The sequence below is a fragment of the Ziziphus jujuba genome, chromosome 8, assembly GCF_031755915.1.
Source record: "Ziziphus jujuba cultivar Dongzao chromosome 8, ASM3175591v1".
Lineage (NCBI taxonomy): Eukaryota > Viridiplantae > Streptophyta > Magnoliopsida > Rosales > Rhamnaceae > Ziziphus > Ziziphus jujuba.
Window position 1 is genome coordinate 25806880 of NC_083386.1, and position 23714 is coordinate 25830593.

A 23714-nucleotide genomic window follows, 5' to 3' on the forward strand; every position below is an offset into this window, starting at 1 on the left:
TATAAACTAATGAATGGATAATGTAAACTAGATACCAAAACGGCCATGCCAGAAAAGACACTTGGAATTAAAAGTGCACTACCTTGTACGGTGCGCCAGAAAACGTTGCGTAAAACTTTTAACACGCAACTTGTTTTAGATTTTTCTCTTTCAAAAGGTTCTTTCTTTTCGCAGCTGCGGTTAGAATTAGAAATTGTTGGTGCCATTTTCTTGCACATCAACAATGACTTCCCTTCTCTCAATCTACCTTCTTTTGGCGTTTTCGTGTTGTTTCCTCGGTTCTTCTTCCGAAATGTAAGAAACCCATCTTTAAATTCTGTCATTACAGCTTCATATCCGAGTTTTAGTCCATGGAGGGAATGACTTCCCAGTTTTCCCCAAGTGGACCATGCTTGATTCAAAGTTGGTAGTTTTGGTAGATTAATTCATTTCTTTTACCTCGCTCCAGCTTTTTTATTTATTTGTTTATTATTTATTATTTTTTTATTTGTTTATTCTTTTATGTAATTATTTTAAAGGGTATCAAACGCTTAAATATTCAGAGCCATGTCCTTGGAAATCATGGTGTTCTTGATCTGGGCTTTCATAATGATGCTAACAAATTTCGTTTCGGCATGCTTATTTATTGAATGATGTCGTGCACACGGCCTATTCGGTGTTTGATGGAATTTCTTATTTGTTTCTTCATCCATTTCTTGAGTGATTACCCATTTCAGTTTCACTGTTTCATAATTGGATCTAACTTTGCCAAGTAGACTTTGGCGGATTTTGTGTATCAATGTACAATATTTTCCTCTTTGCATTCTGATCCTAGCAAAAAAGATTACATTCTTAGCTATATTCTTGGTTAGTTTAGTCAGTGAATAATATACTTTTTACAGCAATTTTCTCTTTTTCTTCCTTTAATTTTGGTAAAATTTTGCTGTTAATCTTCTTATTTGCTACCTTTTTGCTTCAGTAGCCGGAAGGAATTAAGGAGAAAGGAGGTTAACCATGACACTATCATACAAATGGGTCACCCTGTTCCTTCCAACAGAATTGACCCTTCACGTGTTGTCCAACTGTCTTGGCGACCAAGGTCAGGTACATTGATTAACTTCTTATTTGATGGTTGTTTTACCTCATACAAAATGATATGTTTAAGCATAGTAGGTAGGCACATTATTGATTTATGCTTTCTACATTTCATCTACAAAATGGTCAATCATTTGCAGCATCATGAATGTTTTGCATGGAATTAGTTGAGATTTACAAATCAGTCTTTTTGAGGAACAATTTTATGGTGCTTTAATTCTATGCTAGTTTAATGTTTGTTTGTTTTCAAAATCTGACTTTATACTTCTTGCAATAGGGTCTTTTTATATAAAGGTTTTCTATCAGATGAGGAATGTGATCACCTTATCTCTTTGGTATCCCCTCTGCTTTCTGCTTTCAGTATCTCATTTCATTATATCCTTTCAACAGTTTTAAAATGCATTTTTGGGCATAGGCACATGATACAAATGAAAAATCTTTGAGAGATAATGATGAATCTGGAGACGACATCACAAATGGGCGGCTTAAAAGTTTAGAAATCCCTCTGCATATAGAAGTAAGTTTCCATTTTAACTAAATTCTTAAGAATGTGGCTTTTAGGGACTTACTACTACCATTGACTATTTACTGCTGAGTTGTCCATCATTATAGATGTGCAAACATGTTTGTGATTTTTGCTTTTGTTAAATCTTCTTTTTGAATGCCAAAGTTGATGTTTCTATATACGAGCTTACCAGTTTTCAATTATTATGATCTATATGATGTTATATACTAGTAAAAAAAACAGTATGTGGACCGTGTAGTGAACTGTTTAATGCAAGTAATTTACAACCCTCGTTTACCCTTCTTGTCCTTTGAGTTGGAATAATGAATTGGAGGTCTATATGATGTTATCTACCAGTCATAAAAGTTGTATGTGGAGCATGTAGCGAACTGTTCATTGCAAGTAACTTACAGCCCTCTTTTTTCCTTTTTCTCCTTTGAGTTGGAATAATGAATTGGAGGTCTAATGCGCTAATTGATAGCATTTTACTATTTTCCCTTTAAACTTTTTGTGAACCCTGTAGAATCTGTAGAAATTTTTTCCGACCCAGTAGAATCTAAAGAGAATTCTGCTCCTTTAGATACAGGTTTAGAAGGATATTTGTCATATTGACCATTAAGGCATACCTTCTCTCATTTTAAACTTTTAGGCTTGATGTAACTTAACAGTAATAACTTTTGTTGATTCAAGGATGATATAGTTTCAAGAATTGAAGAAAGAATTTCAGCTTGGACTTTCCTTCCCAAAGGTATACCACAATACTGGCCCTTCTTTTTCCCATTCCTAAACTCGCTGTCTTGTATTTTAATACACCTTTCTGCTCAATTTTTCTGTTGTGTTATTGCTTTACATGGTTTTTCCTTCAGAGAACGGCAGAGTTTTACGGGTTTCGCGCAGAGGACTCCAGGGCGATGGAAAGAACTTCGATTATTTTGGTAATAAATCGACTTTGGAAGCCAGTGAACCTTTGGTTGCAACAGTTATCTTGTATCTCTCTAATGTCAACCGTGGTGGTCAGATTCTATTCCCCAAGTCAGAGGTGAGAGGGAAATTCTCTACAAGCTTAGCATAAAGCTTTACACTAGTTAGGTTTCAAACTCACCATTATGTGTTAAAAACATTTGGAACAGTCTCAGCAGCTGAAAAGCAAGATTTTGTCTGACTGCACAAAGGGAAATAATATCCTGAGACCAATCAAAGGGAATGCATTTCTGTTTTTCACTCTCCATCCCAACACAACACCCGACACTAGTAGCTCTCATGCTAGATGCCCTGTGCTTGAGGGGGAAATGTGGTATGCCACCAAATTCTTTCACGTAAAAGCCATTGGAGTAGGAAAGCTATCATCGGAATCACGGGACAGTGAATGCGACGATGAAGACGACAATTGCCCAAGTTGGGCAGCCACCGGAGAATGTGAAAAGAACCCTGTGTTCATGGTTGGCTCGCCTGATTACTATGGGACATGTAGGAAGAGTTGTAAAGCATGTTGATGTATAAACTCCAAAGTAAATTTAGATTTTTTAACCTATTTGTTTGATTAGAAAATGAGATGATTGCCATTGTTTTGTCGTGAGCTATATAGCACTAGGGCAGTAAACATTCATATAGTAATTGATATTCAACAATCAGTTTCTTTCCTGTGATTTACTTTGATGGGATATCTTCTTTCACTGTTGGAAATTCACTGTTGGAGATTCACTCTTCTTTTATCCTTTGACTGAAGACTTAGATCTTGGGATTACATAATAGGTTTAGGACAAAAAAAGGAGATGAAAAGACGCAAGTTGGGAATCGGTTCCAAGAAACATGGAAATTTAGGGAACACAAACCTCGTAGTTATAACTTCTATAATGGGTTTGTTAGCCTGGACCTTAATATAGAACAAAAACAAAAACAAAAACAAGCATAAAGGTGTAATAGATTTCCTCATCAAACAACAAAAACAGACACAAACTTAGCATTGTATATAGCCCTATTTTTCTTCCAAGCACTTTCATCATTTTGCTTCAGATCATTATTCACTCCCAAAAAGAAAGTGGTAAGAAAGATTTACTGCTAAAACCATTCTTCACAAGCCATGAAGTTATAATCAAAAGTTGGAAACTTTATGCTACAGTTACAAAGTAAAACGCCCCAAAGCCTTCAAAATCAATACTTTTGAGCTCAAAATTTTTATTGAAACTTCACAATTATGATTTCAGAATCCATTGAAAAATTACAATTTCCATCACCAATTCCCTCATAAACCACACAACACCCAAAAATAAAAAAAAATAAAAAAAAGGGTAAAACCCAGATGGTTAAACGGTCCCAATATCATAAAGAACTTGACGAGAGTGAGAGTGATGACTAATTTCACTTTCACACACCGTTATTGAGCTTTTGAGGAGAGTCTACTGATTGGGTTGGTTTCTTTAAAGCACAAGAAGACTTGAAAGCCTCTATCTGTGTCTTGCACTTCACGTAGTCACCATTGTTGTCCTCCAAGCATTTCTTCAGGGCCTCCACATCACAAGCCGTCAACGACTTGTTCGTGCTGTTGATAGTCTCCGTCTTCTTGTCCATTGATCCCATCCCAACCTCCCCTAAAAAAAATCAATATATCAGCTTTGCGCTTCAGAACGATAAAACCCCCAACCCAACTCAGTTAGGGATCGGGAAGAATCTGAAAGTCAGTGAATTTAGCGAATTCACTTTCTTTCGCCGCCCTTGATGTTTTTGCCACTCTGTTTGGCTGCTGGGAAAATGTGAGCTTACTAGCGGTTGACGGTTTGGTTGGTATTTTACCCAAAACGGCCAAAATTAACCAATCCAAAGACAATACAAATCTCCTCTGTCATTTTACCCAAAAAAAAAAAAAAAAAAAAAAAAAACATCTCCTCTTTGTCATCTATATCTATCCCCAAAGATTAAAAAAGAAAATAAAACTCAATCTTTTCTACAAATTTAAAAATAAAAATAAAAATCAATGTGTAATTTTTCTTTTTCATTTAGTAATGTATTTAACATGGAATTTTATTTAGAATTTTTTTTTTAAAAAAAATGAATTTTGTTAAGAAATTGAGGAATGTGCATTATTGTGATATAAGGGTAACCTATGTGATCCAAATAAGGTCTGTATCATTTTGCAAGATTAATTATAAAGGTGTGGGGACTTAAATAGATAGAGCTTAAAGAGTATGCTTTGGGATTTATTTTAAATGATTAATATTAATTGATTGCATTTCTTCTAACAATTATAATTTTTTAAAATATGATTGTATCATTCTATATAAAAAAATTAACGAAACATATCATATATGTGATACACACCTAAACTATTATCTCACTATTTTTCATCGAATTTTGAATATGAATTTATTTTTTTCTTTTTGACATTATTTTAAATATTAAATCATCTCATCATAATCTAAATTGTTTTTTTTTTTAACACTAATTTCATCTTATATTTCAATACTTAGATTTAGTCTACCTTAGTCAATCAAGCCAGGCACACAATCTGATTTTCTTCTTTATAAAGTTACCAAACTTTTTATCTTTTGTTACTCTTTGTTATATGAATTAAATGAAATTATTACTAAAATATACTATACACAACTATAAAGAATCTATTTGTTTCTGAATACTTAATAATTTTGTGGTTTGGGTGGTGGGTAACATCTTCTTTTTTTGGGTTCCATCTCTTTTTCTTTTTCTTTTGTTTTTTTTTTTTTTAAAAATTTTTTAACGAGTAATTTTATTTTTGGTTGCTAATAAAATATTAATTATTTTATTTGATTAAGAATATTCTAAATGGAAAGCTGGGTCTAGTGGGCTACTGGGCTGGCCCATTTATGACCTCTCTCCCTTTGAAGGAGCGTTCAATGAGCGCCAGGTAAGCTAAATTTGAAAACTCTCTACCGCTAACGGCTACTTTTATTTCCCAAAAATAAAAATTTGAAAAAATATAAAATCCAAAAATCAGAAAAACCCATTGGCCCTCAAGTTCAATCTCTATCTTTCTCTGGAAGTCACAGAGATAATCTTGGTCTCCAAAACTCAAATTCAATTCAGCGCTCTTCCACCACTGGGTTTTCTTTATTTTTGAAAACAGAAAGGAAAAACGTTCATCGGACGTCAGGTTTCAAAATTCTTCAAGTCTTTTTCATGGCTTTGGTCTCTTCAAACAGCCAACCCTGCTGCACAAATAATACAATGGGTTTGAACCCATCACGAAAAGTTCGAATAGTAGCCAAAATCCGAGGGTTTACTGATCTGGAGGCTGATTTCCCAAGTGGGGTTTCTTGGATCTCTACGAAAAAGCCCAAGGGAGAGGCTTCTGAGACTGTTTCTCTGTCTTTCGGTGACCAATCGGCAAGGTGCCTCTGATCTTGGCTTCAGTTCTTGTTTCTTGTTTAGTAATACATTTAATAGGGATTTGGGTTAAAATTTATTTTGTTTACTGGGGATGATTTATATCGTTGTATTACCAAAAGGTTTTAAGAGTTGGACCAATTATGTATATCCTGTGTTTCAAATATTTTGCTTCTTATCAAGAAACAATTAACGTTGTGGTGTGGTGGATGTGATAAAATTCTTAATTCTTCTTGATCCAAACAAAAGGTTAACTTCCTTTTGATTTATTTTATATATCTTTCTCTTACAGTCATAAAGAGTCTTATGAGGTGGATCATTGTTATGAGCAAAATGAAGACAATGACATAGTTTTTCTACAAGAAGTAAAGCCTCTAATTTCTGGTGTCTTTGATGGTTGTAACGCCACTATTATTGCTTATGGTGCAAGAGGTAGCGGAAAGACTTCTATAATTAAGGTGAAATTCAATTTCTAATTTTTTTTTCTTCACTGTTAAATCTATAAAGTATTTCATTTTCTTAGGAATAAATTGTTTTACTAATGAATTGAACCATTGGATTTGGAAGGGTACTTCTGAGAAGCCTGGGTTGGCAGCAATGGCAATGGATGAGATCCTTTCGGTGGCTGAGAAAAATGGAAATTCAGTGGCTATATCTGTCTATGAGGTGTATCAGGATCGTGTCTGTGATCTACTGGATACAAAACAACCAGCAGTTTTTGTATTGGAAGATGCTCAAGGAAAAATCCAACTTAAAGGACTTTCTCGAGTAAGTTATTTGGTGTTTCAATTTAGAAATTGTAGAAGTTTGTTGGTATGGGCTGCTGTGGTGCATTTTTATGACTTCCTTTGTATTCGTTTCATTCTCAGGTTCCTGTGAAATCCAATTCAGAATTTCAAAAACTGTATGTTAGTGGGTTGGGTTCCCGTAAGCCAGCACAAACTATAGCAAATGAACTTCCTCGTAGAGGCCACAAGGGCTTAATATTGTACGTATTAGCTCATAATGAAAATTCAGACGCTCTTCTTGTGGGAAAGATGAATTTTGTTGACTTGGCAGGTTATATCTTTTCGCCATATCCCAATCAGCTAAAATTTTCTGCTCTTAGTTAAAAGAAATATTTGTTTATAATAACCCTTGTTTGGTGGTGCCTTTAGGTTACGAAGATTCCAGAAGGAAAAGCAGTGACAGCCTCAGTGTAGTTGAGAATAGCAGACTCAATAAGTCTATCTATGCCTTATTGAATGTTATTCATGCTTTGAGTGCCAATGAAAGCCATGTACCATTCCGGGAAAGCAAACTCACACGCCTTTTACAAGATTCTCTAGGAAGGCCAAGCAGAGTTTTGATGGTCACCTGTTTGGTAAGGCTTTTTGCTTACCTTTTTTGGCTTCTGTGTTGAGTTTTTTTTTTTTTTTGATTGCAAATTTTTTAATTTTGTTTTATTTTATTATAATCTTTTTTTTGTTATAGAACCCATCATTTTGCCAAGATTCCATTTACATGGTAAACTTGGCATCTCGCTGCTGTCAAAGAATCAATCATGCTGCTTCAGAATCAGCAAAGAAAAGTAAAAGTTTGGCTAGGGCGACGATTCATTCATCACATAAAAGCCAGATACCTAGGTCTGTTTCGGCTACTGCAAAGAAACAAGCAACCTCCCGAGTGCCGCTTTCTGAAAAGAAAGCCAATGGTGGTATAGTTTCTGCATTGAAAGGAAGGTTTGTCATGGAGCTCTAAATTTTGTGATAATCTGAAATATAATGGTTTTCTGTTTTTCTTATTTGATTGTTATCATCCAATTTAAAAAAAAAAAAAAAATAATAAAAAAATTACTTCTTTCTGTATGAAGGAGACTTTTTGATGAAGCAAGACGCTTTACCACATCAGAGAAGGTGAGTTCTTGTTTTGCATTCAATATGAATTTGTGGTCTATGATCCACTTTGAGAAATGAGATTGCAAGGCAGAAATATAAGTTTCTTTACTGGTTCTTTTCTGAGTTTGTCCAAGGCATCAGTCACTAATTTTTTAACAAAAAACTTGAATGGTAGTTGTGGACTCTTTATTATACAGTTTTATGGCATACGGTTAGGAAAGTTATGAGGTATTAGATGCCAAGAAAACATATGATCTTTAACCTGCATTAAAGTCAATTAGATTTTACCGCAGGCAAGTTCGATGTCTGACAATATCTCAGCAGTTGAGCATTCAGTTGACGAAGAGGTGAGGTTTTCACAAGATTTTGCCTCTGATATTATTCACCTTTAAATTTTCTGGAAATAGTTTTATATTTTTGTATCAGATTTTGCAGGAAAAGCCTGTTGTTACCAATGCAATAAAATCTTTAGGAGAGGTAGTCTTATCCTTTTCTAATAACATCCTGTTTTATTTTACTGAAAATCATCTGAAAGCTTAACTTAGGTCAGTTGAGATCCAATGCAGGGGAATCAATTGTCAGATGTTCTGAAGAATGCAAAAGCAGAACCCATTTCTATAGTGGAAAAGGTAAAGCACAGCAGAAGCAATATTTATATGCCTTTTTTATTTGTTGTTTATGTAAATCTAAGATATAAATCTTGAGATATGTGTTTGAAGTGGATGTGTATGCAACGCAGGATGATCCATTATCGGAGTCTTTGAAGCCAACAGAATTTGCTTCTACGGTGGAAAAGGTAATGAATAATTGCAGCAGAAAAGCATTGTGAGATGAGGGATGAAAGCATAATATACGTTTATAATTTCTTCTAGGATGTTCCTATTGAAGAAAACCACCTTGAGGGAGTTACTCTTAGTGTCAATAACAGCGAAAAAATGCTCAATTTTGACAAAGAAGGTAGATTTTATTTTATTTGATTTAGATCTTGATATCTGCTTTTATATACATGAGATATGAATCTACATAACTTTTATTTTGGACATGTTCTCTCATGTTATAGGTCAGAACAGTGAAAAGGAAAACAAGATTTCGGTTGTTGATGAAGAAAGATCGCCACCAATTAGTGCTAGACTACGGGAAATATCAAACAATCTGAAATCTCTATATTCTGCAACTCCACCCTGTGTTAAGATGCCAGAAGAGAATGATGCTTCATCTTATGCTTTAGTCCCGCTTGACATTATGGAACCAAAAACTCCCATGGTTGACACAATAAATGATAGATGGGAGGTTGCTAATTTTAATAGTCCTTGGGAAACATTGAGCATGTGCAGTTCTGTAGTGAAGGTTTGATCTATCCATTTTTTCTTTACCTGTAATTTCATGGATCTCTGTCTCATAATATTTTATGTTGCTGAGTTGTTGCAGAGTTCCCTTGTTCAAGAGTATCTCAGGTTCTTAAATACTGCAAACAAGTAAGTTCATGCTGTTTGTCATCTTTATGACTAGCCTTACAAATTCTTTTTTAAAAGTTTCATTCAAAAAATTCTTCCAAGCTATGTTTTGTTGTAATTTATGAACTTATTATCTTTTCCTTTGTTTCATATCAATAGGGAAGAATTGAAAAGATTAAAGGTGAGAAACAAGCACATTTATTCTTCTTATAGAGGATCTCTAGTACTTTTCTTACATCCAAAATGATTTGAGATTTTTCTTTCTTATAGGGGGTTGGAGAGAAGCGAGCATCATACATCCTCGAACTTCGTGAAGAATCTCCAGAACCCTTCAAGAGTGTAAGTATCCTCAAGAAAATTTTTTTTGCTTAGGCAATTTTTCTGAGATGATTTCTATGAATCCGTGGTGCTAAGGAATCAATATTTTTTTCAGCTAGATGATTTAAAAGAAATTGGTCTTTCAGCCAAGCAGGTATGTGCTTTTATTTCCATCAACCATTTTATGTTCTCATTTAGCTTTGTCTTTATTATTTTTCAGAAAGTTTTTTTTGGTAGAAAAAATCTGAAGGCTGTATTATATTAACTGTTAGGTGGTTTTTCATTGTTTTCTTTTTCTACTTAGGTCAATCGAATGATGAGAAAGGAAGTTGGGGGGCTTTTCAATTAGCCAAACAAGTATTCTGAGATGTGGGAAAAAAAACCTAGTATCTTTTCTTCGCCTGTAAGATTGGTAGACAGATATTGTTGTGGCAATATGAAGTTGCCGTGAAATATGTTGATCATCTTGATTCTTCTGAAATGTAAATTGTGGCAATCTATGTGTATGCACCGGTTGATTTAACTTTTTTAGTCACTTTTTCCCGTTTTATAATATATTCCAAGGTGAGTCCAACATTAGCTGACACATAGGTCCCATATGCAAATTATCCACATACGAAATCTGATAGACTTCAAATTTTATTGAAAAAAAAAATATATATAGAAACTATACATCTTATTGAAAAAGATATATATGAAAACTATCTTCTGGGCACTGGAAAGTTTTTCAACTTCCATCACTGCTAAAGTAGAGACTTACAGTGGAATTCTTTGTTTAGTTTGGCACACTAGGAACTTGCAAATCAAACGACAATATTTTGTGGATGAGGAATTGATGATGATGATGAACAAAGTTTTCTACTTGAAAGGCTAACATTTTCAGATGAAATTTGGAAAACCTATTAGGAATTTGAAAATGATAGAAGCGAATTGGTCATTTCAAACTGTTTCAATATTTTCCTTCGAAAAACTGTTTCAAAAAAAGAGCAGAACTTGTTAACAATCGCTGGAATAGTATTTGCAATGGTTGGGCATATCACATTCCGAACTTGATTCGCCAATTCGTGAACCTCCCTCCATTGTCCAAGCTACCCAATACTAGTTACACAAATCAACGAGAAGAAATTCCACTAACCTAGTAAAATGTGAGTGTACGAAAGAAAAAAAATGAAGAGAAGGCACAAATATGAATAAAGTTCGAGAAGAAGGAAGAATTGAAATAAATTATAGAGTTTCAGACATTAATGGAGCAAGTCTTGCATCTTGACAGCATCCTTCTTAGTTCTTACATTCTTCACTCTATTGTTCATAGTAGCAGTACTCGGTTTGAGTGCTCGCCAAGGCTTGCATTTTGACAGCATCCTCTTTACAGTCTTCACTCTATTGTTCATACAAGCAGTACTTGGTTTGCGTGCTCGCCGTGGCCAACGTATGTGTCTGGCCTTGCGTCTGTTCCGGTCTCGGCTTTCTGCTTCTTCTAATTGTTTTGACAGCTCTTCTACCCGATTGCGGAGTCCTGCAGCTGCGCTGTCAGCCAGTTGCAGGGACTTCTCTGCTGCTGACTGGGCAGCCATGGCAGCAGCTGCAAGTTCTTCTTTTTCATTTAATTTGCGATTTGATATGTCTAAAGCAGTCTTTGTTTTCTCTAGTTCTTGGCTGAGAATGGCAACCTAATAAAACAGAAATGTGAGAAACCAATTTTTGAGAATTAGTACAAAATACATATATATAATATATAAACTTTTTTACCACTTTGTGACGTTCTTCAATCTCACGTTTCCCAGCTTCAACTTCTAATTCACAAGCTTCCCTCCATCTGCCAACCTCTGCTTCAGTTTGTTTTACCTTCATCAGGAGTTCCTCAACCTCACATTCATAAAATGAGGGAATAAGTAAGAAAGAAACAAAGTGCTGGGATGCAGGGTAAACAACCATAGCATTTCTTAGTAAGTGAAATGACTACATTTTTAGCCAACACCCACTCTCTATCTTCTAACTCCCTGATATGTAGCATGTTTTCAGCAATATCTTGAGCTTGTTTCTCTGTAAGACTCTGTAGGTCCTCAGTGTTTGACCTGCCAAGAGTCGACAATTAACAGAAAACCACTCAAAATGTACTCAAGTATATCTGGGTTCAATGGCGCAGATTTTCGCTCTTGGAGAGCTTTATCACATTTCAATATTATCATTATTTGACCCAATCTACAAAATAACATCTTTTTCTTCCCTTTTTTTTTTTTTTAAAAATTATTAAAATGCTTTTTTATACCTGAGTGATTATATAATATCAAAAATAACTGAGTGATCATAGTTTGATAATTAAATACCTAGATTCTTCCAAAGACCTCCTCAGTTGACTGATTTCCAGGTTTAAATTCTTCGTTATCCTTTCTACAGTTGATGCCTGATAAGAACAATTACAAATTACAGAACAATGCTCGGAGCAGGGCAAATATCCAATGCTCAAAAGTATATTTGCTATTTGCCAGACCAAACAAAGAAAAATAGACAAAGATAGGTGCATCAAAGCAATAAAAAACATTGACGAATTAACAACAAACTTACAAATTGAGCAATAAAAAACATTGATGAACCAACAACAAACATACAAATTTATTATAAATTTTTTTCCCCCAAAAGAAGAGTTGCTATTCATCACCAGTTAGAAACACAATTGGTAAATTGCAATATAAAAGTTCAATCCAACAACAACTTAAAGCACTTTTTCCTTATAGCCAATTTAGCTTAAACAACAAAAAACGGTTCAAGTAAAAAAGGAACAAAAGTAGAACTTACCAGGCTTACAACCTCCTCTTCACTCTCACTGCCATCTAACTTAGTCCCAGCACTAGCCATAGAAGTATCCACCTTACTCCCTGAACTTTCTGCAATCTGCAAAATGGCCACCCTATTCTGCTCACTGTTCCCTTTCAACCTACTCAAGCTCTTCTCCACAGCCTCCATCTCCCCCAAAGCAGTCCTAAGCAAACTATCTATATTCCTATTCTCTTCCGTCAAACTTACCACACTGTTCTCCAATTCCCTCTTCTCCTTCTTCCTTGATTCTTTATACTCATTCACCTTCAATTCAACCACTTCCGCAAGCTTTGTGACGGCCATTAACTCCTCTGAAACTGCCTTCAATTCTCCGTTCAATTCCAACCCATCACTCTCTTTTGTACATTTTTCAAAATTTTCTTCGTCAACAACATTATTGATGATCCTAACAAATCTTTCCTCTGCCAAACGGAGCGATTCCAAGAGTTTTAGCATAAACCCATCACATTTTTCCTTCGTAGATTCCAAGTTTTTGATTCTCTCTCTATAAATTTCCTCTTCTTTCTCACTTCTTTCCTTCACAAATTCCAAGCTTTTGATTCTTTCTTTATAAATTTCTGCTTCTTTCTCAATTTTTTCCTTTACAGATTCTAAGTTTTTGATTCTCTCCCTGTAAACTTCCAATTCCAAGCTTTTGAATCTCTCTCTATACATTTTGGCTTCTTTCTCAATTTTTTCCTTAGCAGATTCCAAGCTTTTAATTCTCTCTCTATAAATTTCCACATCTTTCTCATTTTTTTCCTTTGCAGATTCCAAACTTTTGATTCTATTTCTATAAATTTCTGCTTCTTTCTCAATTTTTTCCTTTGCAGATTCCAAGCTTTTGATTCTCTCTCCATAAATTTCCTCTTCTTTTTTACTTTTTTCTTTCGCAGATTCCAAACTTTTGATTCTCTCTTCATTTTGATTTTTCACAAATTCTAAATTTCTGACTCTTGCTTCAATTTGGTTCTTTTCATATTCCAAGCTTCTGACTAGATCTTCAACCTGTTGGACCCTCCCATAATCAAATTTACTTGCTCGCGGTCCCACTCAACCACAAATAAAGAAAAAAATAATTAATGAAGAATTTCATAAAAGAAGTCTACTAATGAATAATTATTTTTTTATTATAATAGTAATATATATATATATATATATATTAATATTTTTTACAAATTGAATCAATTATTAATTTATATATTGAAGCGGTTTGAAAAAACTTATAAAAAATTATTATATTATATATTTAATAAATTTATCATCTATTACACTGGATTGAGTTCGCCTAACAATTTTATTTATTTAATGGGATTATTCATTTATCGAATATTTATTTATCAAAGTTAATTTAACTGTATATTTATTTTTTATATTTTATTTATGAAATATATATTTTAGTAATTTTGTTTTTTGAAAACATTGAATGTTTTTTAGGGGCTTATTAATTTTTCTAAACTTCTATATTGGAATCAATCGAGCATTTATATCCATAAATAATTCTAATTAATTGTTTTGATAAATAGCCAAGTTAATAGTTGACGTCTACAAATTTCTTTCTTTAAAAAAAAAAAACAATATTTTACCATTTTAACAAGTAATATTTAATTTCCAAAGGAAAAAACAAAATATATAAATTCAATATTTATTTTTTAAAAAAATTATTCCGGGTCTCACTTAATTCTTACCTTAGGCCCCCAAACTGATTGAGCCGGCTTGACGCAAGCCAAAATTTTGAAATAGTTCTCTCTTAAATAAGTTTATAAAATTTTAAAATTCTTTCTAAAATTGAGTGTGAAAAATGTTATAAACTTTGGAAAGAAACTTAAAATTTTAAACATTTTTTTGAGAGAAAATTATTATTTTTTTGGGTCAAAAGATAACTATTATTCTTATAATAAATTAGTACAGTATTAAAAAATACAATATATTTTTTGAAAAAATAAAAATAATAATTTGTACATATTATAGATATTCAAAATAATAAAAAAGAACATAAGGACCTATAAAAAAAAAGTGAGCAAGTAATTTTTATTAATATAATGTAATTTTTTAGGAAAAGTATATTTGATTAAAAAACATATTTTATAGAAAAAAAAATACATTTATGCTGTTTGGCTGGATTAAATGGTGAGTTTTTAGATTTTTTTTTTTTTGGTTTTAAGATTTTTTACGTATTAATCTATTTAACTGAATTTAATAGGGAAAAAAAAATTATAGGGTACTAAAATGCAATTTTTGGACAATTTTTGTTATTTTAACAAATTTAGATCAATTTGCAATAATTTTGAAAATATGGAGTATTGGGTATAAAAAAAAATTGTACAGCTCCTTAAATAAAATAATTTAATTTTAGAAGGTATTAGTAAAGTATAATTATCTGAAAAATAAATATATAAATTAATTATTTACTATTTTTTTAAAAAAATTATTTAGGGCCTTACTCTTTTTTTCTGGGTGAAATTTAGCGCCTTACTCAACTTTTGCCTTAGGCCTCCAACAAGTTGAGCCGGCCCTGATGCAAGCTATTCTTCCTTTTCTTCCCTTTTTTTCACAAAGAATTTAAAAGTGAGTCTCTTTTCTCTCTTAGTGTCATAGATAACTTTGAATAGGATATCCTTGACGAAGTCCGAGAGAAAGAGAGAGAGAGAGAGAGAGAGAGAGAGAGAGAGAGAGAGAGAGAGAGAGAGAGAGAGTTTGTCACAAGGAAAAATTTTATTGATGAAGTGGTGAAACAAAAAACGATCCAGCTTAGGTTGGTTTGTGGGGTGTCCAATTTAATGGAAGAGGCTGCCTTGTTTACGATTCTAGGCATCAAATGGAAAGTTCAAAAAATTAAAAGAACCACGCAAACTAACTAAAATTATCAAACAATAAAGCTCCTAACCTTGTTTATGACTCTAGGCACCAAATGAAAAGGACACGCAAACTAAAACTACCAAACAATACAGCTCTTAACCTTTATTTATGACTCTAGGCACCAAAATTAAAATATGAAACAATAAAGCTCTTAACCTTATTTATGACCGTAGGCACCAAAATTGAAAGTACATGAATTAAATGAACCACGCAAACTAACATTATCTAGCAATAAAACTCCTTACCTCCATCCGCAAGTTTGCGGACCACATGTAAGACCTCTAAACAAACCCATGCAATCAGTTTCCACTTGCATATTATCACTCGCTCTGTGTGGTTGAAACCTTGTTTTATTTGTTATTTATTATTTTTATTTTTTGAGGCAGGACCTGAATTAATCTTGATTAAAAGAAAAATACTTTAATGTACTACATAGTAATACAACATTGTATGAATATAAGGTTTTTTTTTTTTTTTATTTTTTTTTAATTTTTTTTTCAAATTTTTATTTTTATTTTTATAAATAATTATTTGATTTTTTTTTAATTATTTGATTAAAAAGTTTATTTTTTTTCTTTTTTCTTTTTATTTTTTTTTCAATAAAAGGTATTCCATGCTTCTATTCTATGCAGATCATTAGCAGAGGCCCTTTATGCTCGATAGCAGTGTGTAAATTCTGCTTAAACTTTCATATATTTCATTCATACGAACCAAATCTTATTAAATGGTAACCGTTCCTATACATCCTGGGGATGCCTCTTATATTAGTATGTGGATCTGTCGTGACTTCCTGCAAATGCAAATAAAACAGAAGCAGTCATTAGAAAATCATCATGTCCACGTTCAAGTTGTAGCACTCATGAAAGAATAAGTTGAATTACCTTGCATTTAGACTCCACAATATTTTTTTCTCTCTTTCCATTGCATCAATACCGCCTCCACAAATTCTTTCCATTTTGAGTTTGTAGTGTCCTCAATGGCTTGTTTTACTCCAAGATAACTTTCACAAACTGCCTGTTCTGGCATTCTCCATTGCTGCAAAATGTAAGAACGAAACATAAATAATCAAATGTACATCTTAATGGGAAAGGCATGCCTAATTATTGGAATAAGATAATTACTAGGATATTATTTATTTTTAACCATTTAATTTTGTGTTGGCGCTGAGGCTTTTTCTTTTTTCTAGCATTTGTTCTTATCTATTTTTCGTGTTTTATAGTCTATTCCAACGTGAGTCCAACATTAGTGGACATATAGGTCCCATATATGCAAATGACCCGCATAAGATATCTGATAGATTTCACATTTTATTGAAAATATATATATATATATATATATATATAATATTCTTCTGGGCACTCAAAAGTTTTGCAACTTCCACCATTGCTAAAGTAAAGACTCACAGTGGATTTCTTTGTTTAATTTGGCACATCAGGAACTTGCAAATCAAGGGACAAGATTTTGTGGAGTGGAGTTGATGATGATGATGATGATGACAAAGTTTTTTTGCTTCAAAGTCAAATATTCTCAGATAAAAAATTTGGAAAACCAATTAGGAATTTAAAAATGATAGAAGTGAATTTGTCATTTCAAACTGTTTTAATACTTTCTTTGAAAAACTGTTTCGAAAAAAGAGCGGAACTTGTTAACAATGGCTTGAGTAGTATTTGCAATCGTTACGCATATCATTTCCGACATTTTTTTTTAAAGAAATTCCACTGTCAGGACCCGTCCAGAATTCCTTCCCCGGAACCCTAGACAAGCCCTGATCCCAAGGAAACCTTACCGGACCCTCCAACGGAAAATCCGGCAGAGCCTCCCCTAAGGGATGGACTTACCACAAATTACCTGCACTGAAAACACACTTCTATACTCATCCCCTTATTCCTCCCGCAAACTACAAATTGTTCCACAAATTTCAGCACTTCTCAACAACAACAACAACAGTCCAGTGCATAAATAAAACATAAGTATCCCAATAGTATACAGAGTTTTAAGAAGTGCTAATCAACAGAAATACAACAAGGATGAAAGAAATAATACACTGAAATAAAAGAGTACAGAAGTACTTCTCGAAACACAACAGCAGCGGAAAACTTGGTTCGCTCCGGAAGAACGTCTACCACCACTTGCACCTAAGGGAACGTAATTTAAGAGTGTGAGATGCTAATCATCTCAGTGAGTGACCCTAACTACTGAACACCTTTAGTGATAATAAAATAATATTAATAGCAATTAAGGAATATAACAAATACCAACAATTAATAAATAAATAATAATAACTGTTGGAAAATAATAATTTCCCTCAAAACTCTTATCAATCGCTCCGTTTGAAATGTTCCCTTTTTAAAACCTTTTCGCAAAACCCAGTGTACATACCTCCCGAAAACCAAGGGATTAAACCATTTGATAAACAATAATTAAATAAATAAATACCCCAATATATAATTAAAATGTAATAAATTATAGTAAATAACTTTGAACACCTTTGGGGTTTAAAACATTATTTGCAATTTACACCGACGCACCACACCATATACCGGTGATGCCCTCCGATACCCAGCGTCCCGAGCACCTACTGGCGGGGGGTTAAAGAGAGAAACCTGCAACTGGCACTTCGGCGTCCCGACAGTACCGCTGCTGAAACCATCACCCGGCTAAGGAGGGGGGCGGCTGTGCATAACAATAAACCTGCCTGCCCACGGTCAAATGGCAACAACGGATGAAGTAATAACCGCACGCTAAACCACATAATAACCGCGCGCTACCACGTGTCCATACACCATACACCAGAACACCAATACTGTATGAGTGCGTCTAAAAATAAACATTATTAACCAACCGTACCGTTTTCCAAAATTATCGTGGGAAATACATTAAATTATCACACTTACCATCCCACATATTTTTATTTAACCAAACCGGTACGAAACATTGATAACCAACAAACCACAATTTTCTCAAAGTACGAGATGCAACCATAAAAATACCGCGGGCATAATTTATAAAATTTAAACAAATATTTTCATAAAATATTTAACCCAATTATGCCCAAAAAATTAATACTGAAAACCACGTACAAATACTACCGAAATACACTTTGCTCATGCATAATAAATAAATTAAACCACAATAAAACCATAATTAAATCACACCACATGAGCATAATTTAAATACCAATTTAAATACCAATTAAATATAATTAATTGCCCAAAATAATTTTTGAAGGTGGGTCACTCACCTTGAGCGCGTAAATCAACTAAGATCCTCCTCGGGATCAACTCCACCACTCGTACGCGCACCTAAACAACCACAGTGCACCAACCAAAAATATTAATATTTTATTCGGGTAATTCCCAAATGGGTACCCGGGGAGCGAACACCAAACGATATCTAAAGGTTACGAGTTATATACTGAATCGAAGCTCGAGTGATGAGGATCACTGATTCGGTCTTACTTTCCGGTGATCGGACCCGACGGGGTCGGAATTTCGCCGGAAAGCTTTTTGGGTTTCGGCTCCGCAATTCTCCCAAACCATCGCGAATTGGCAGAAACAGATGCCGGATTCAGGTTCAGGAGGTCAAACACAGTGGACTGGAGCTGGCTGGAAGACTGGGTACTCGCCGGAACATTAACTTCCGGCGAGCCGCCGCGGTCATCGGCAACCGTCGCCGGCTGCGGCGCATGCGGTGGCTGTTGGTTGTGATTTTTTGCAGAATTGAAGATCGTGGGGAGAGCAATCCAACGGGACCGGCGGTGAAGCAAACGGAGGCCGGACGGCGGAGAAATCAAGGTTTGAAGATTTCCGGCCCCTTGCCAGAAAACGCTCCGATCCCGGCACGTCGGTGGTCTGATGGCCATGAAACTTGGTGGTTCGGCCGAACTTGAGGAGAGGATGAAGGGTGTCAGGCGCGTGTGGCCGGAAAATGGCCGGAAGTGGGTCGATCGGCGGTGGAGGGAAAAACTCGCCGCCGATCTTCGAACGTCCGATCCGGGCGGGTCCGGTGGCCGATCGCCGTGAAACTTGGAGGTTTTGCCGGAAATAGGGAGGGGAATCTTGCTGACTAGCACATGTACAGTAATTCAGCCGGAAAATTTGAAAAATTCCGGCGCCGGTCGGACTCTCTCTCTTTCTTTCTCTCTCCTCCCTCTCTTTCTCTCTCTTCCTCGAGAATTTTATCAAATAAAAGCCACTGTGTGACACTGTTCATGCCACGTGGACCAATCAAAAGCTGACACGTGGTGTTTCACTGTTCATCATCTCAAAAATATTAAAATATTACGGTATCCGGCAAACTTCTCGCGTCCATAACTTTTTAACCAGATGTCCGTTTTGAGCGTACCGCTAGTCTGTGAACTCGTATCGACGAGTACTTTACAACCATGCATGAGTCAAAGCTCATTTCCCCATAAATAAAAAGTCAACTCTGGCACCCCTTGGACAGTTCGAACCTCAACTTGATTTGCTCATAACTTTCAAACCGTAGCCCCGTTTTTGACGTGCTACTAGTCTACGAACTCGGGGCATCATGCACTTCACCACGGTACCCTGGTCAACTCGAAATTCCAACTGGAGCAAAAAGTCAACTTTTGACCCGCTCGGTCAACGGTCAACCTCGGTCAACGTGCACGGATTCCGGTGCGATTTGGGACGGGGTGTTACACCACAACCTAGTAAAATATGAGTGTACAAAAGAAAAAGCAAAAAATAATGTAGAGAAGGCACAAGCATAAATAAAGTTTCATTAGAAGAAAGAATTGAGATAAATTATAGAGTTTCAGACATTAATGGAACAAGTCTTGCATTTTGACAGCGTCTTTCTAACATTCTTTGCTCAATTTTTCATGGTAGCAGTACTCAGTTTGAGTGCTCGCCAAGTCTTGCATTTTGGTAGCATCCTTTTTGCATTCTTCACTTATTGTTCATAGTATCGGTACTTAGTTTGACAGCATCGATCTTTCATTCTTCACTCTATTGTTCATAGTAGCAGTACTCGGTTTGCGTGCTCGCGAAGGCCAATATATGTGTCGTCTGACCTTGTGTCTGTTCCGGTTTCGGCTCTCTGCTTCCTCTAATTGTTTTGACAGCTCTTCTACCCGCTTGCGAAGTCCTGCAGCTGTGCTGTCAGCCAGTTGCAGGGACTTCTCTGCTGCTGCCCGGGCAGCCATGGCAGCAGCTGCAAGTTCTTCTTTTTGATTTAATTTGTGATTTGATATGTCCAAAGCAGTCTTTGTTTTCTTTAGTTCTTGGCTGAGAATGGCAACCTAATAAATAGAAATGTGAGAAACCAATTTTTGAGAATTAGTACAAAATACATGAGGAAAAATGGGAAAAAAAAATCATTAAGATTATATAATATATATATATATATATGTGTGTGTGTGTTTGTGTGCAACTAACAAACCCAAATCAAAGAGGGATAATTTTTTTTACCACTTTGTCACGTTCTTCAGTCTCATGTTTCCCAGCTTCAACTTTTAATTCACAAGCTTCCCTCCATCTAGCAACCTCTGCTTCAGTTTGCTTTATCTTCATCATGAGTTCCTCAACCTCACATTCAAAAAATAAGGGAATAAGTAAGAAAGAAACAGAGTGCTGGAATGCAGGGTAAACAACCATAGCATTTCTTAGTGAGTGAAATGACTACATTTTTAGCCAACACCCTCTCTCTATCTTCTAATTCCTTGATATGTAACATGTTTTCATCAATATCTTGAGCTTGTTTTTCTGAAAGACTCTGTAGGTACTCAGTGCTTGACCTGCAAAGAGTCAACAATTAAGTAACAGAAAACCACTCAAAATGTACTCAAATATATCTAGGTTCAATGATGCAGATTTTCGCTCTTGGAGAGCTTTATCAAATTTCAATATTATCATTATTTGACACAATCCATAAAATAACGTCTTTTCTTCCTTTTCTTTTTTTTTTATCATTAAAATACATTTTTATAACCGAGTGATTATGTAATATAAAAAATAACTGAGGGATCATAGTTTGATAATGAAATACCTAGATTCTTCTAAAGACCTCCTCAATTGACTGATTTCCAGGTTTAAATTCTTCGTTATCCTCTCTACAGTTGATGCCTGATAAGAACAATTACAAATTACAGAACAATGATCGGACCAGGGTAAATATCCAATGCTCAAAAGTATATTTGCTATTTGCCAGAGCAAACTAAGATAAATAGACATAGATAGGTGCATCAAACTAGTAAAAAACATTGACGAATTAACAACAAACTTCCAAATTGAGCAATAAAAAAACATTGATGAATTAACAACAAACTTACAAATTTATTATAAAATTTTCTTTTTTCTTTTTTAAAAAGAAGAGTTGCTATTCATCACTAGTTAGACACACAATTGTTAAATTGCAATATAAAAGTTCAATCCAACAACAATTTAAAGCACTCTTTCCTTTCAGCCAATTTAGGTTAAACAACAAAAAACGGTCCAAGTAAAAAAGGAACAAAAGTAGAACATACCAGTCTTACAAACTCCTCTTCACTCTCACTACCATCTAACTTAGTCCCAGCATTAGCCCTAGAAGTATCCACCTTAGTCGCTGAACTTTCTGCAATCTGCAAAATGGCCACCCTATTTTGCTCATTGTTCGCCTTCAACCTACTCAAGCTCTTCTCCACAGCCTCCACCTCCACCAAAGCAATCCTAATCAAACTATCTATATTCCTATTCTCTTCCGTCAAACTCATTATACTGTTCTCCAATTCCTTCCTCTCCTTCTTCCTTGATTCTTTATACTCATTCACCTTCAATTCAACCACTTCCGCAAGCTTTGTGACTGCCATTGACTCCTCTGAAACCACCTTCAATTCTCCATCCAATTCTAACCCATCACTCTTCATTGTACAGTTTTTAACTTTTTCTTCATCAACAACATTATCGATGATCCTAACCAATCTCTCCTCCGCCAAACGGAGTGATTCGAAAAGTTTTAGTAGAAACCCATCACATTTTTCCTTTATGGATTCCAAGCTTTTGATTCTTTCTCTATATATTTCCTTTTCTTTTTTACTTTTTTCCTTTGCAAATTCCAAACTTGCCATTCTCTCTCTATAAATTTCCGCTTCTTTCTCAATTTTTTCCTTCACAGATTCCAAATTGTTGATCCTCTCTTTGTAAACTTCCAATTCCAAACTTTTGAATCTCTTTCTATAAATTTCTGCTTCTTTCTTAATTTTTTCCTTCTCAGATTCCAAGCTTTTAATTCTCTCTTTATAAATTTCTGTATTTTTCTCACTTTTTTCCTTTGCAGATTCCAAACTTTTAATTCTATCTCTATAAATTTCTGCTTCTTTCTCAATTTTTTCCTTTGCAAATTCCAAACTTTTGATTCTCTCTCCATACATTTCTACTTCTTTTTTACTTTTTTCCTTTGCAGATTCCAAGCTTTTGATTCTCTTTTCATTTTGATTTTTCACAAATTCTAAGTTTTGGATTCTTTCTTCATTTTTGTACTTTGTAGATTCCAAGCTTTTGATTCTCTCTCCATAAATTTCTGCTTCTTTTTTACTTTTTTCCTTTGTAGATTCCAACCTTTTGATTTTCTCTTCGTTTTGATCCTTCACAGTTTCCAAACTTCTGATTCTCTCTCCATAAATTTCCACCTCTTTTTTACTTTTTTCCTTTGCAGATTCCAAGCTTTTGATTTTCTCTTCATTTTGATTCTTCACAAATTCTAGATTTTTGATTCTCTCTTCATTTTCGTACTTCGCAAATTCCAAACTTTTGATTCTCTCTCCATAAATTTCAGCTTCCTTTTTACTTTTTTCCTTTGTGGATTCCAAGCTTTTGATTTTCTCTTTGTTTTGATCCTTCGCAGTTTCCAAACTTTTGATTCTCTCTCCATAAATTACCGCTTCTTGTTTACTTTTTTCCTTTGCAGATTCCAAGCTTTTAATTCTCTCTTCAATTTTTTTCTTCTCGGAATCCAATTCTCTGGTTGTCTTTTCAAGTTCTTCGACTCTCGTGTAATCAAATGTACTCATTGGCGTACTTGCTGGTGGACTTTCTGGTTTACTCTCTTCTGCTCCCACTAAATCAACAAATAAAGAAAAAGGAATTAGTGAAGACTTTCACTAAAGGAGTCTATTAATGGATAACTATTTTCTTATTATGTATGGTAAATATTTATATATATATATTAATTCTTTTTATGCAAGTTTAATCAATTATTAATTTATAAATTCAATCGGTTCTAAAGAATTTTTAAAAAAAAATAATATTTTATGCATTTAGGAAATTTATCATTTACATTGGATTGAGTTGGGATCTAACAATTTTATTTATTTACCAAGATTATTCTTTTATCGAATATTAATTTATCAAGGTTAAGTTTAATGTATATTTATTTTTTATTTATGAAATATATATTTTAGTAATTTCGTTTTTTGGAAACATTGAGAGTTTTTTTATTGACTCATTAATT

The 23714-nt window shown here is 34.3% G+C and overlaps 4 protein-coding genes across 18 annotated transcripts; 2 read left to right on the forward strand and 2 right to left on the reverse strand.

Moving 5' to 3' along the window:
• The first annotated feature begins 56 nt into the window (after nt 1-56).
• On the forward strand, nt 57-3220 carry LOC107414501 (probable prolyl 4-hydroxylase 12). Of its 10 annotated transcripts, none has more exons than XM_016022629.4 (7): nt 57-294; nt 962-1078; nt 1352-1409; nt 1490-1591; nt 2270-2327; nt 2446-2618; nt 2710-3220. In XM_016022629.4, exons 1-7 carry the CDS (start codon nt 224-226, stop codon nt 3070-3072), a joined length of 942 nt encoding a protein of 313 aa, XP_015878115.1. In that variant the 5' UTR covers nt 57-223; the 3' UTR covers nt 3073-3220. The 10 variants fall into 10 exon arrangements, with proteins under 10 accessions (XP_015878115.1, XP_015878114.1, XP_015878122.1 ...); XM_016022628.4 differs by having other exon boundaries at nt 58-294; nt 959-1078; XM_016022631.4 differs by having other exon boundaries at nt 275-415; nt 959-1078.
• Nucleotides 3221-5541: 2321 nt separating this feature from the next.
• On the forward strand, nt 5542-10103 carry LOC107414505 (kinesin-like protein KIN-10C). Of its 6 annotated transcripts, none has more exons than XM_016022644.4 (18): nt 5542-5940; nt 6228-6393; nt 6503-6703; nt 6805-6994; nt 7093-7298; nt 7409-7656; nt 7788-7830; nt 8094-8159; nt 8239-8289; nt 8379-8441; nt 8552-8608; nt 8685-8769; nt 8873-9159; nt 9241-9287; nt 9426-9447; nt 9537-9605; nt 9700-9738; nt 9889-10103. In XM_016022644.4, the coding sequence occupies exons 1-18, from the start codon at nt 5729-5731 to the stop codon at nt 9931-9933; spliced, it is 2097 nt and encodes a 698-aa protein (XP_015878130.1). In that variant the 5' UTR covers nt 5542-5728; the 3' UTR covers nt 9934-10103. The 6 variants fall into 6 exon arrangements, with proteins under 6 accessions (XP_015878130.1, XP_015878131.1, XP_024927248.1 ...); XM_016022645.4 differs by having other exon boundaries at nt 8248-8289; XM_016022646.4 differs by having other exon boundaries at nt 5543-5940; nt 8106-8159; nt 9889-10102.
• Nucleotides 10104-10775: 672 nt separating this feature from the next.
• LOC107414504 (uncharacterized protein At3g49055-like) lies at nt 10776-15053 on the reverse strand. Its single transcript, XM_048470638.2, has 6 exons — nt 14846-15053; nt 12381-13453; nt 11912-11988; nt 11548-11659; nt 11334-11450; nt 10776-11254 (listed from the first exon to the last, which is right to left on the reverse strand). Coding segments are annotated over exons 1-6 (1809 nt in total). The 5' UTR covers nt 14847-15053; the 3' UTR covers nt 10776-10825.
• A 5021-nt stretch (nt 15054-20074) lies between these two features.
• LOC107414496 (uncharacterized protein At3g49055-like) lies at nt 20075-22657 on the reverse strand. The gene is made up of 5 exons (XM_016022622.4): nt 21751-22657; nt 21273-21349; nt 20910-21021; nt 20696-20812; nt 20075-20526 (listed from the first exon to the last, which is right to left on the reverse strand). The coding sequence occupies exons 1-5, from the start codon at nt 22633-22635 to the stop codon at nt 20200-20202; spliced, it is 1518 nt and encodes a 505-aa protein (XP_015878108.3). The 5' UTR covers nt 22636-22657; the 3' UTR covers nt 20075-20199.
• Nucleotides 22658-23714: the final 1057 nt, after the last annotated feature.